Here is a 12,658-nt window from a genome sequence, read left to right on the forward strand (position 1 = left end):
TTAGGGGCTAGGATATAATTCCAGGGCCCACAGAAGATGGCAGGTGCTGTGCTGGGCTTTTTACATAGAGTATCTCACTTAATTTGAACAGTGCCCTGCAGAGGTAGGTATACTTATGTCCATTTTATAGATGAGCTAACTGGACCCTGGAGACTTTCAGTCACTTGCCCAAGGTTAATTGTGGTAGAACCAATATTTGAACCCAGATTCGCCTAACTCAAAGTCTGTTTTTCCTCCTAAGGATGCTATAGAAAGATTGGGTTTTCTCAGGCGTCTCCAGAGAATTCTGTGATGTTTCTAGTGAAAGGTGTTTTAAAAAGTCTCTTTTTTATTGCAGCTCTGCTTTGGATAGACACTGCCCAATCTGTAAGAGATGCCATTGCCACTGCCACTACCACTTGGAAGCTCCAAGCAGGAGACTAAGAAATTTCAGTCCAGCAAAATTGTGCCCAGTGATCATGGCCAATCTGAAAAGGTTAGAGTAAGTTGTCTTTCCCAAAAGTGCCTCAAGTAGCCTCTTCCTGTGCTAGCTTAGTCCCTATCCTCACCCCTAAATCATTTGGAATATGTGTAGTTTAATTTGAGAAGGAGGGAAGGAATGGGGGCCCTTGTAGTTGGAGAAGACCAGCAAATTAGAAATTGGGGGGAGAAGTGTGAACTTTGCTTTCCCATAAAAGCATGGCCAAAATGAAGGTCATCCTCCACAATTTTCAAAAGCAAACAATATTCAGCTCTTATAATGATAATATTAACACTTTTATTACCTCTAAGATGCTCAAAGCACCTTTCCAGAAAGCTGCTTAGTACATCCTGGGGACAGTATAAAGATTAAGTCAACAAATATATTATCAAGCTTTTTTTTTTTTTAAATTTGAAAAATTGATCCATTTTGATTCTGCTGTTTGACCTTGTGGGTAGTTTGACATACTCATTCTAATCCTGGGATGTTCTCTGTTCATTCATTGTTATACATACTTTAATCAGAATTTCACTAACACTTATACATTGTCATTAAGAGAACATTTCCTAGAGCAAACATTATTACATCAATTTAATTTCCTTGATTAGTTCCTCTCAGTACAGATAAACATTTTCTAATAATTTTCATTTTAATTTTACCAAAGTGATTTTCATGGAGAGTCCAAATTTTTTCCTATGTAAATCGGCAAGAAATTTTTGACACATTTATCAGATTATTGTCCACATCAAATTTTCTGATTTAGAGTTCTGCCATTGTAAGTTTACTTTGGTGGTAGGGATTTTTCCAAGTGCAACTTTCTTGGGGCATATTTTATAAATCTAAATATTTTTTTAAAAAATTTGATTGTTGACACTATTACAGATGTCTCCCATTTCCCCACCTTTTGCCCACCTCCACCCAACCCCCACCTCCCCTTCCCCTGGCCTTTACCACACTATTGTCTGTGTCCATAGGCTGTGCATATACATTCTTTAGCTAATACTTTCACCTTCTTTTATCCAATCCCCCCACTTCCTCCCCTCTGACATTTGTCAGTCTGTTCCATGTATCCATGCCTCTGATTCTGTTTTGTTTGTTAGTTCATTTTGTTCATTAGTTCCACATATTAGTGAGATCATATGGCTGTCTTTTTCTCACTGGCTTATTTCACTTATCATAATAATCTCCAGGTCCATCCATTCTGTGGAAAAGGGTAAGATTTCCTTCTTTTTTACAGCCCCATAGTATTCCATTGTGTAAATGTACCACAGCTTTTTTACCCACTCATCTACTGGTGGGCACTTGGGCTGTTCCCAGATCTTGGCTATTGTAAATAATGCTGCTATGAACATAGGGATACATGTATTCTTTTGATTTGTTGTTTTAGGATCCTTAGGGATATATATCCACAAGTGTGGTCCATGGGCCAATAGGCATTTTCATTTTTAACTTTTTGAGGAAATTCCATACTGTTTCCCACAGTGGCTGCACCAGTCCTCATTCCCACTTACAGTGCAGAAGAGTTCCTTTTTCTCCACATCCTTGTCAGCACATGGTGTTTGTTGATTTATTGACAGTAGCCATTTTGGCAGGAGTGAGGTGATACCTCATTGTAGTTCTAATTTGCATTTCCCTGATGATTAGTGATATTGCGCATTCTTTTCACATGTCTATTGGCCATTGTATGTCCTCTTTGGAGAAGTATCTATTCAGGTCCTTTGCCCAGTTTTTAATTGGATATTGGATTGTTTATCTCCTGGGTGATGAGTTGTATAAGTTCTTTACATATTTTGGAGATTAACCCCTTATCAGATGTATTACTGGCAAATATGTTCTTCCATACAGTGGGTTCCCTTTTCATTTTGCTGGTGGTTTCTTTTGCTCTGCAGAAACTTTTTAGTTTGATGCAGTCCCATTTGTTTACTTTTTCCTGTGTTTCCCTTGCCCTAGGAGGCATGTTACCAAAAATATTGCTCTGGCAGATGTCTGAGATTTTGCTGCCTATGTTTTCTTCTAGGATTTTTATGGTTTGCAACTTACATTTAAGTCTTTTATCCATCTTTAGTTAATTGTGTATGGCAGAAGTTGGTTGTGTAGTTGCATTTTTTTGCATGTACCTGTCCAACTTTCCCAGTACCATTTATTGAAGAGACTGTTTTTCCTCCATTGTATGTAAATATAAACTTTTATTGAGTTCAATTTCACCTGTGAATTTTATTTAGGGCTGATTATTTCTATCAGTAATATTAAGTAGGAATTAGATAACATTGGCAGTTTATTTCTTAGCTAATTTGTGAGAAAATAATATTTTAATTTTTTACTAATTATTTGCACTAGGATTATTTATTGTAAACAAGATGAAAGAGTAACAGTGTTATTTACAGTTATGCTGTTTATATAAAAAAGTCTATATAATCTGTCAATATTCAGAAATCATATTTTAAAAGTACATGATTGGTTTAAAAGCATATATAGTTGTTAATATTGGATAGTGTACCAATAAATATGAGAGAAGTCAGATGGAAAATTAACTTTATCAAGCTATTTTGCTCATTGTAAGAGTTACACTGAAGGTCATCTTGTCTCTTCACAGCCCTGTCCCCATCATCAATAATTACTTCCTTCAGGGATTCTCTAAGCAGCAGTGAATGTCAAAATTTCCTTTTCTTGTAGTTTATTGGGGTTTATTATATGCATCCACAGTTGCCTGGAGATTCTGGAGTTGCCCCCTGAGCTCCAAAGATGACTCAAATTCCCTGAAAAAGTCTGTTCACAATTGGGTATACTTATTTACCACTTTTACTTTTTTAGAGAGGGGAGAAATACCAAGCAAAGATATCTTCATCTTCACCTCAGGGACCTCTCAAAAAGAGATCAGCTTTGGAAGATCTCACCAATGTGAGTATACTAGTCCAATCCTCTGCTGAGATTGTTGCATAAGGTTTAGCCAAACTCTTCCTTGAGAGTCCTTTCAGTTTACCAGACCCTGACACTTTCTGGAATGTTGAGAGGTGATTTTTATTGGAATCAATGACTCAATTTCATAAATTGCAAGGGCTCTTCTGCTGGCACATGCATCTGGGTTCATTGGTGAAGCTCTCTGGAAGCAACAGATATGAAATTGTAGATAAATGAAAACTATGGGACCTTACATTTAGACAAAGTCCAGAGGTGGGTCATCTGGTTGCCTAGGCCTTGAAAGTAAGTACTGGTAGATTTGTTATAGTCTAGGCACTGTCTATCAATTCAAGCACTATGAGGATTTGGGAAAGGACATTGTTTTTTCTGTTGCATAGGACTGAGCTTAGTCACATTCCTGGCCCCCAGGCATTAAGTTACAGTAGCATCCCAGTCATAGTGACAATAAAAAATGTGCCCTGATATATGGAATCAAGGAACACCATAGGTCCATGATCTGGTCTTCAAATGTGGAGATCTAGAAACTCAATTTTAACTAGAATTTTTTTTGAGGGGGGGGTGTTTATTTTCCTATTGTTCAAATACAGTTTTCCCTGATTTTCCCTCCATTACTCATCCCTGCCCTGCCTACCTCCCTCCTACATTCAGTCCTCCCCACAGCCCCCATTGTCCTTGTCCATGGGTTCCTTATACATGTTCCTTGACTTGACCCTTCCCCTTCTTTCCCTCATCATCTCCCTCTTCCCTCCCCTCTGATCACTGTCAGTTTGTTCTTTATTTCCATGTCTCTGGTTCTATTTTACTCACTTGTTTCTATTGTTGATTGCATTTTACTTAAAGGTGAGATCATATGGTATTTGTCATTCTCTGCCTGGCTTATTTCACTTAGCATAATGCCTTCCAGTTCCATCCATGCTGTTGTGAAGGGTAGTGGTTCCTTCTTTCTTTCTGCTGGGTAGTATTCCATTGTATAAATGTACCATAGATTTTTGATCCACTCATTTACTGATGGACACTTAGGTTGCTTCCAGCACTTGGTTATTGTAAATTGTGCTGTTATGAACATTGGGCTGTATAGGTTCTTTTTAATTGGTGTTTCAGGGTTTGTAGGGTATAATTCCAGCAGTGGAATTTCCAGGTCAAAGGGCAGTTCCATCTTTAGTTTTTTTGAGGAAATTCCATACTGTTTTCCACAGTGGCTGTACAAGTCTGCATTCCTACCAACAGTGTACTAGGGTTTCCTTTTCTCTACAACCTCGCTAGCACTTGTTTGTTGATTTGTTTATGGTGGCCATTCTGACTGGCATGAAGTGGTTTCTCATTGTGGTTTCAATTTGCATCTCTGATGGCTAGTGATGTTGAGCATCCTTTCATATGTCTCTTGGCCCTCTGTATGTTCTCCTTGGAGAAGTATCTGTTCAGGTCCTTTGCCCATTATTTAATTGGATTTTTCTCCTACTGGTATGGAGTCCTGTGAATTCTTTATATATTTTGAAGATCAAACTCTTGTCTGAGGTATCATTGGCAAATATGTTTTCCCATATGGTTGGTTTCCTTTTCATTTTACTGCTGTTTTCTTTAGTCGTGCAGAGCTTTTTATTTTGAGGTAGTCCCACTTGTTTATTTTTTCCTTTATATCCCTTGCACTAGGGGACATATCAGTGAAAATATTGCTGCATGGAATATCTGAAATTTTCCTGCTTAAGTTTTCCTCTAGGACTTTTATGGTGTTGAGACTTATATTAAGTCTTTTATCCATCTGGATTTTATTTTTGTGTATGTGTGTAAGTTGGTGGTCGACTTTCATTTTTATGCATGTGCCTGTCCAGATCTTCTAACACAATTTGTTAAGAGGATATTTTGGTTCCTTTTTATGTTTCTGCCCCCTGTGTCAAATATTAATTGATCATAGAGACATGGTTTTATTTCTGGGCTCTCTATTTTATTCCATTGATCTATGTGTCTGTTCTTATGCCAGTACCAAACTGTTTTGATTACAGTGGCCTTGTAATATGGTTTGATATCAGATATTGTGCTCTCTCCTACTTTGTTCTTTTTTTTAATTTTAATCTTTGTTCAAGTACAATTTTCTCCCTTTTACTCCCATTCCAGCCACCCACTCAACCCTCCCCACTTCCCTCCCATTAACACCCTCCCCCTAGTTTGTGTCCATGTGTCCTTTAAATTTGTTCCTGTAAATCCTACCCATTTTCCCTGAAATTCCCTCTTCTCTCCCCTCTGGTCACTATCAGCCTCTCCTCTATTTCAGTGACTTTGGTTATATTTTGCTTCTTTCTTTGTTTTGTTGTTTAGGTTCCTGTTAAAGGTGAGATCCTATGGTATTTGTCTTTCACTGCCTGGCATATTTCGCTTAGCATAATGCTTTCCAGCTCCATCCAAGCTGTTGCAAAGGGCAGGAGCTCCTTCTTTCTTTCTGCTGTACAGAATTCCATTGTGTACCATAGTTTTTTGATCCATTCATTTACTGATGGGCATCTAGGTTGCTTCCAGCACCTAGCTATTGTAAATTGTGCTACTATGAACATCAGAGTGTAAAGGTTCTTTTGTAATGCTGTTTTAGTATTCTTAGGATATAGTCCTAGCAATGGAATTGCTGGGTCAAAAGGCAGACCCATTATTAGTTTTCTGAGGAAGTTCCATAATGTTTTCCATAGTGGTTGTACCAGTCTACAGTCTCACCAACTAGTCCACTAGTACCAGTGCACTAGGGTCCCCTATTCTTCACACCTTCTCCAGCACTTGTTGTTTGTGGCTTTGTTTATGATGGCCATTCTGACTGGTGTGAAGTGGTATCATTGTGGTTTTAATTTGCATCTCTCTGATAGCTAGCGATATTGAACATTGTTTCATGTGTCTTTGGATCTTCTGTATGTCCTCCTTGGAGAAGTGTCTGTTCAAGTCCTTTGCCCATTTTTTAATTGGGTTGCTTCTCTTCTTAAGGTGGAGTCATGTAAGTTCTTTATATATTTTGGAGCTTAAACCCTTATCTGAGGTATCATTGGCAAATATGTTTTCCCATACAGTTGGTTCTCTTTTTATTTTGATACTGTTTTCCTTAGCTGTGCAAAAGCTTTTAATTTTGATGAGATCCCATTTGTTTATTCTTTCCGTTATGTCCCTTGCTCTAGGAGACATATCAGCAAAAAGTTTCTTTGTGAAATATCTGAGATTTTCCTACCTACGTTCTCTTCTAGGACTTCAATGGTGTCACGATTTATATTTAAGTCTTTTATCCACCTTGAATTTATTTTTGTATAAGGTGTAAATTTGTGCTCGAGTTTCAATTTTTTGGCATGTAGCTGTCCAGTTCTCCCAACACCATTTGTTGAAGAGGCTATTTTTATTCCATTTTATGTTGCTGCTTCCTTTGTCAAATATTAATTGACTGTATAGACTTGGGTTTATTTCTGGGCTCTCTGTTCTGTTTCCATTGGTCCATGTGCTTGATTCTAAGCCAGTACCAGGCTGTTTTGATTACAGTGGGCTTATAGTATAGTTTAGTGTCAGATATTGTGATCCCCCCTACTTTACTCTTCTTTCTCAAAATTGCAGCAGCTATTCAGGGTCATTTATGGTTCCATATAAATTTTTGAAGTGTTTGTTCTATGTCTGTGAAATAAGCCATTGATACTTTAATAGGTATTGCATTGAATGTGTAAATTGCTTTGGGTATTATGGACATTTTGATGATATTAGTTCTTCCAGTCCATGAACACGGTATATGTTTTCATTTGTTTGTGTTTTCCTTGATTTCTTTCCTGAGTGTTATGTAGTTTTCTGCATACATGTCTTTTACCTCTTTGGTTAGGTTTATTCCTAGGTATTTTATTTTTCTTTTTGCTATTTCAAATGGGATTTTTCCCTTGATTTCTGCTTCTGCTGTTTCATTGTTGGTGTACAGAAATGCCTTTGATTTCTGGATATTGACTTTGTATCCTGCTGTTTTGCCAAATTCATTTATTAGGTCAAGCAGTTTTTTTGTGGAGTCTATAGGATTTTCTGTGTACACTATCATGTCATCTGCAAACAGTGACAGTTTTTTTTCCTCCTTTCTGGTTTGAATGCCTTTTATTTCATTTTCTTGTCTGATCGCTGTGGCTAAAACTTCCAGTACTATATTGAATAGAAGTGGTGAAAGTGGACATCCTTGTCTTGTTCCTGATCTTAGTGGAAAAGATTTTAATTTTTGCACATTGAGAATGATGTTGGCTGTGGGTCTCATATATGGCCTTTATTATGTTGAGGAATGCTCCCTCTATTCCCACTTTGCTGAGTGTTTTTATCATAAATGGGCGCTGTACCTTATCAAATGCTTTTTCTGCATCAATTGATATGATCATGTGGTTTTTGTCTTTGCTTTTGTTTATGTGATGTATTACATTGACTGATTTGCGAGTATTGTACCATCCTTGCATCCCTGGGATGAATCCCACTTGGTCATGGTGTATGATCTTTTTAATGTACTGTTGGATGCGGTTTGCCAGTATTTGGTTGAGGATTTTAGCATCAATGTTCATCGGCGATATTGGCCTGAAGTTGTCTTTCTTTGTTGTGTCTTTATCTGGTTTTGGAATTAGGATGATGTTGGCCTCAAAAAGAGTTTGGGAGTCTTCCATCTTTTTGGATCTTTTGGAATAGTCTGTGAAGGATAGGGGTTAGCTCTTCCTTAAATGCTTTGTAGAATTCTCCTGTGAAACCATCTAGTCCAGGGCTTTTGTGTGTTGGGAGTTTTTTAATTACTGCTTCAATTTCTTTTTCTGTTATTGGTTTGTTCAGGCTTTCTGCTTCTTTTTCATTGAGTTTTAGAAGATGATATTTTTCTAGAAATTTGTCCATTTCACCTAGGGTTTCAAATTTCTTGGCATAAAGTTCTTGGTAGTAATTTGTTACAATCCTTTGTATTTCTGTGGTATCTGTTGTAATCTCTCCTCTTTCATTTCTGATTGTGTTTATTTGGGTTTTCTCTCTCTTTTTCTTCATGAGTCTGCTTAGAGGCTTGTTGATTTTGTTTATCTTTTCAAAGAACCAGATCTTGGATTCATTGATCCTTAGAATTGTGCTTTTAGTCTCTATGTCATTTAATTCTGCTCTGATCTTGGTTATTTCCTTCCTTCTGCTTGCTCTGGGCTGTCTTTGTTGTTGTTCCTTGAGTTCTTGTAGATGTAGGGTTAGGTTGTTTGTTTGAAATGTTTCTAACTTTTTTAGGTAGGCCTGTATTGCTATGAACTTCCCTCTCAGGACTGCCTTCACTGTGTCCCATAAGTTTTAGGTTGTTGTGAGTTAGTTTTCATTTGTTTCCAGAAACCTTTTGATTTCACCCCTAATATAACTCTTGACCCATTCATTGTTTAATAGAATGCTATTTAATCTCCATGATTTTGAGTGTTTTGAGTTTTTGTTCCTGAGGTTGGTTTCTAGCTTCAGTCCCTTGTGGTCTGAGAAAATGCTTGGTATGATTTCAATTTTTTTGAAATTACTGAGACTCGTTTTGTGTCCTATGATGTGGTCTGTCTTTGAAAATGTTCTGTGTACATTTGAAAAGAATGTGTATTTAGCTTCTTTTGGATGGAGGGCTCTGCATATATCACTAAAGCCCATTTCACCTAGGGTATTGTTCAATGCCATAATATCTTTGTTGATATTTTGTTTAGAAGATGTGTCCATTTTTGATAGTGGGGTATTAAAATATCCCACAATAATTGTGTTGCTGTCAATATCTTTCTAAAGTTGTCTAAGACTTTATGTATTCGGGTGCTCCTATGTTGGGTGCATATATATTTACAATGTTTATGTCTTCTTGGTGGATTCTTCCCTTGAGTATGATGAAATGACCTTCTGGGTTTCTCTTTATGGCCCTTTTTTGGAAGTCTATTTTGTCTCATATGAATATTGCTACCCCAGCTTTTTTTTCCTGTCCATTTTCTTGGAAAATTTGTTTCCAGCCCTTCACTTTCAGCCTGTGCGGGTCTTTTATCCTGAGGTGGGTCTCTTGTAGGCAGCATATGTGTGGGTCATGTTTTCTTATCCAATCAGCTATTCTATGTCTTTTGATTGGAGCATTTAATCCATTTACGTTTAAGGTTATTATTGATAGGTACTTATTCATTGCCTTTTATGTACGTCTGTTCCTCTCTCTCTCTCTCTTTTCCTTTCTTTCCTTAAAGCAGTCCCTTTAGCATCTCTTGCAGAGCTGGTTTGGTGGAGTTGTAATCTTTTAGACTTGTTTCATCTGAGAAGCTTCTTATTTGGCCTTCTATCTTGATTGAGAGCCTTGCTGGATAAAGTAGCCTTGGTTGCAGACCTCTGGTTCTCATTACTTGGAATATTTCTTGCCATTCTCTTCTGGCTTGGAGTGTTTCCATTGAGAAGTCAGCTGTTAGCCTGATTGGGGGGTCCCTTGTAGGTTACTTCCTGTTTTTCCCTTGTTGCCTTTAATATTCTCTCTTTGTCTTGGTATTTTGCCATTTTAATTATGATATATCTTGAATTGACCCTCTTTGGTTTCCTCTTGATTGGAACTCTCTGTTTCCTGGATTTGTGTGACTTTTTCTCTCATCAAATCAGGGAAGTTTTCCATCATTACTTTTTCAAATAGGTGTTCTATCCCTTGCTCTTCTTCTTCTTCTTCAGGTATCCCTATTATATGGATATTATTACATTTCATATTGTCTTGCATTTCTCTTAATCCCTCTTCATTCTTTCTGAGCCCCTTTTCCTTTTCTTGCTCTTTCTGGGTGTTTTCTTCTACTTTGTCCTCTAGTTCACTGATCCGATCTTCTGCTTCATCAATCCTGCTTTTCATTCCTTCTACTGTGTTCTTCAGGTCAGAAATTGTATTCTTCATTTCCTCTTGGCCCTTGTTGAGAGTTTCTATTTCCTTTTTCATGTTGATGTATTTTTCAGTGAGTTCATTGTAGCTTCCCTGTAGTTTCTTGTAGCTCACTGTGAGCTCATTGAGGTTCCTGACGATCATTGCTTTGAACTCAATATCTGATAGTTGAATTGCCTCTATTTCATTTAGCATTCTTTCTGAGGCTTCCTCCTTTCCTTTCATTTGGGGATTGTTTCTTTGTATTCCCATTGTTTGGGAGACTCTTCTTGTTAGCCTCTGTTTCTTAAATTGATCTGTTCTGGCTCCCTGGGTTTGTGGTGTGAACTTCTTTAGTAGAATAGCAGTGAGTTTCAGTGGTGCAGTTTCCTTTATCTCCCAAGCTCACTGGTTTTGGGCTGTCATTTAAGTTGGCTTTGTGTTTGCCTTTGGGTTTTGATTGTTGTTGGGTCTTTCTTTGGTGGTTCCTTCCCACCAGCTGGTTAAATGAGGATCAGTCTGTCCAGCATCTCTTGTGTTTTGTTGTGCTGGTGAGGGCAGGTTGTGTTGAAGCTGGTTCTTTTGTGTGTAAAAGGTTTTAAGGATTCTCTCTTGCTCTTGTTCAGTTGTTTGCATTGGGTACTGTCTCTGCTATTTAGTTGTATTTCCAGATAGGTCCTGGATTGACGTTTGTGTGGTTACCACTCCCGCCTTCACCGTCTTCTGTTGTTATCTGTTAGTGGTTCCTTTGTTGTTGGGTTTCCTCTTCCAGTGGGTATCCTGGTGTTCACTGCTTCCACCTATTCTTTTTTTGTGATCAGTTGGAGGGGGAGGCAAAATGGTTTAAGACAGCAAGATAGTATTCTATGATATTTACAGTAGCAGCCAGTAGAGAAGAGATCGGAGATGCTTTGACTATGTATAGTGTTAACCGTGATCTTTCACCCAGCTAACTGATTTTTAGAAAGCATGGAAAGAAGGTAAGACTTGTTGGGGAAGGAAGGATTGTGAGTTGGATCTAGAAAGCAGTGAGGTTGTGGGAGGTCAGATTCTAAGGTAAGGTGAGAGTAAAAGATAGTAAATAGGTGTAGTGTGTGAGAGAATATAGTTAACCACTACAGTATTAGAGTTCAGGAAACTTTGAAATGGGCTAAGTTCTGGGAGGGGTGTTGTGAAGTAATTACAATTGCATGGAATAGCAATTATTTACAATAATATTAGGTCAACAATCATATGACAGAATCTATGAGATCTAGGTAACAAGAATAGAGAGTACAGAACCTCGAGTAGTGTGCTAATGGGACACAGGTGAGTTAAAGGACAGTAGATTAGCAATACACTATGAAAGAGATATCAGGGGAAAGCTGTCAGGTCATACAATATAACCAGCCTAGCAAAGCAGACTATACAAAAAGAAGAGGGATACAAAAATACTATTTAAAAAAGATGTAAGAATACTGGAAAAATAATAGTAATACAAATATGCAGTAACTTGCAGGTTCTCTGTAATAGCAGAGTGAAATTTGTCTCACTGTCCCAGTTGTTGTGAATGCCCATTCTTTGGGTTCAACTTTGGTCTTTTCACAGATCCAGGGTTTTGTCTCACTTGTAGGTATTTAAAAAAATAAATAAATAAAAAAGGCAGACAAAGGAAGGAAGAAGAGATAAAATTGGATGAAAGAAAGGAGATAGGAATGAAACAAGAAAGCAGGAAAGAGAGGGAAAAGAAATCAAAAGAGAATAAAAACAATAAAAATTAAAAAATTAAGAATTGTTAAAAAAAAATAGAATCAATTTAAAAAGTCTCTTGGTTTCAAAGTGGCCAAACTGTTTTTTCTGCTCTTGCTGGCTGAGGCAGACTGAGGGGTGATTGGTATGGCCTTTCTTCCTTGGTCAGCGGGGCACACTGTCTGGGAACCTAACGTGGCTCCTTAGTCCTGTGCCCTGGGTGTGGGAATCAGGCCTTTCCCCAGGGTTACTGCTGTGGACTGGGGTGTGGGGTTGCTCTCCCCGTGTGCCCGTGCCTGTGTGCCCTTGGCTGGGTGGCAGAGAGGCTGGAGCGATTGATCACTTTAGGAGAATTCCCCAAACAGTGTCTGTGTATTCATTCCTTCCTCTTGAGAAATTCCTCCTGTTCAAGCCTGCTGCTCCACACAGTGGCCTAGCTTCTCCCACCACCAAACTCTCCAGCCAGACCAGTGACTGTGGGGATCAGGGCCGCTGCGCGACCCAGCCCCTCTGATGTCCACAGCCTCCAAAGGTGGTCACAGCCCTTGTGTTTTTGCTAGCACCTGGATTCCTCCCAGTGCCACTCAGACCCCGTTTGCCTGGGAAGGGAGCAGTTGTCCCGGCTCTCTCCCAAGGACTCTGTGGCAAACCCAGCAGCAAGCGCTGGGCCTGGGGCTGCAGCCCCTGGTCCCCATGCTGGTCCCTGGGACCCCACCTTGTTG

The 12,658-nt window shown here is 38.6% G+C and overlaps 1 protein-coding gene across 3 annotated transcripts in view; it reads left to right on the forward strand.

Moving 5' to 3' along the window:
* The window catches only part of CCNB3 (cyclin B3), a 71,127-nt gene that overhangs the window by 14,049 nt on the left and 44,420 nt on the right, over positions 1-12,658 (forward strand). For all 3 annotated transcript variants that reach the window (XM_036016425.1, XM_028523219.2, XM_036016426.1), the window contains exons 2-3: positions 338-475; positions 3,272-3,358. In XM_036016425.1, the coding sequence (XP_035872318.1) occupies positions 374-475; positions 3,272-3,358 (189 nt within the window). In that variant the 5' untranslated portion in view covers positions 338-373. The remainder of the gene's footprint in view (positions 1-337; positions 476-3,271; positions 3,359-12,658) is intronic.

Source organism: Phyllostomus discolor, chromosome X (assembly GCF_004126475.2).
Source record: "Phyllostomus discolor isolate MPI-MPIP mPhyDis1 chromosome X, mPhyDis1.pri.v3, whole genome shotgun sequence".
Classification (NCBI taxonomy): Eukaryota; Metazoa; Chordata; class Mammalia; order Chiroptera; family Phyllostomidae; genus Phyllostomus; species Phyllostomus discolor.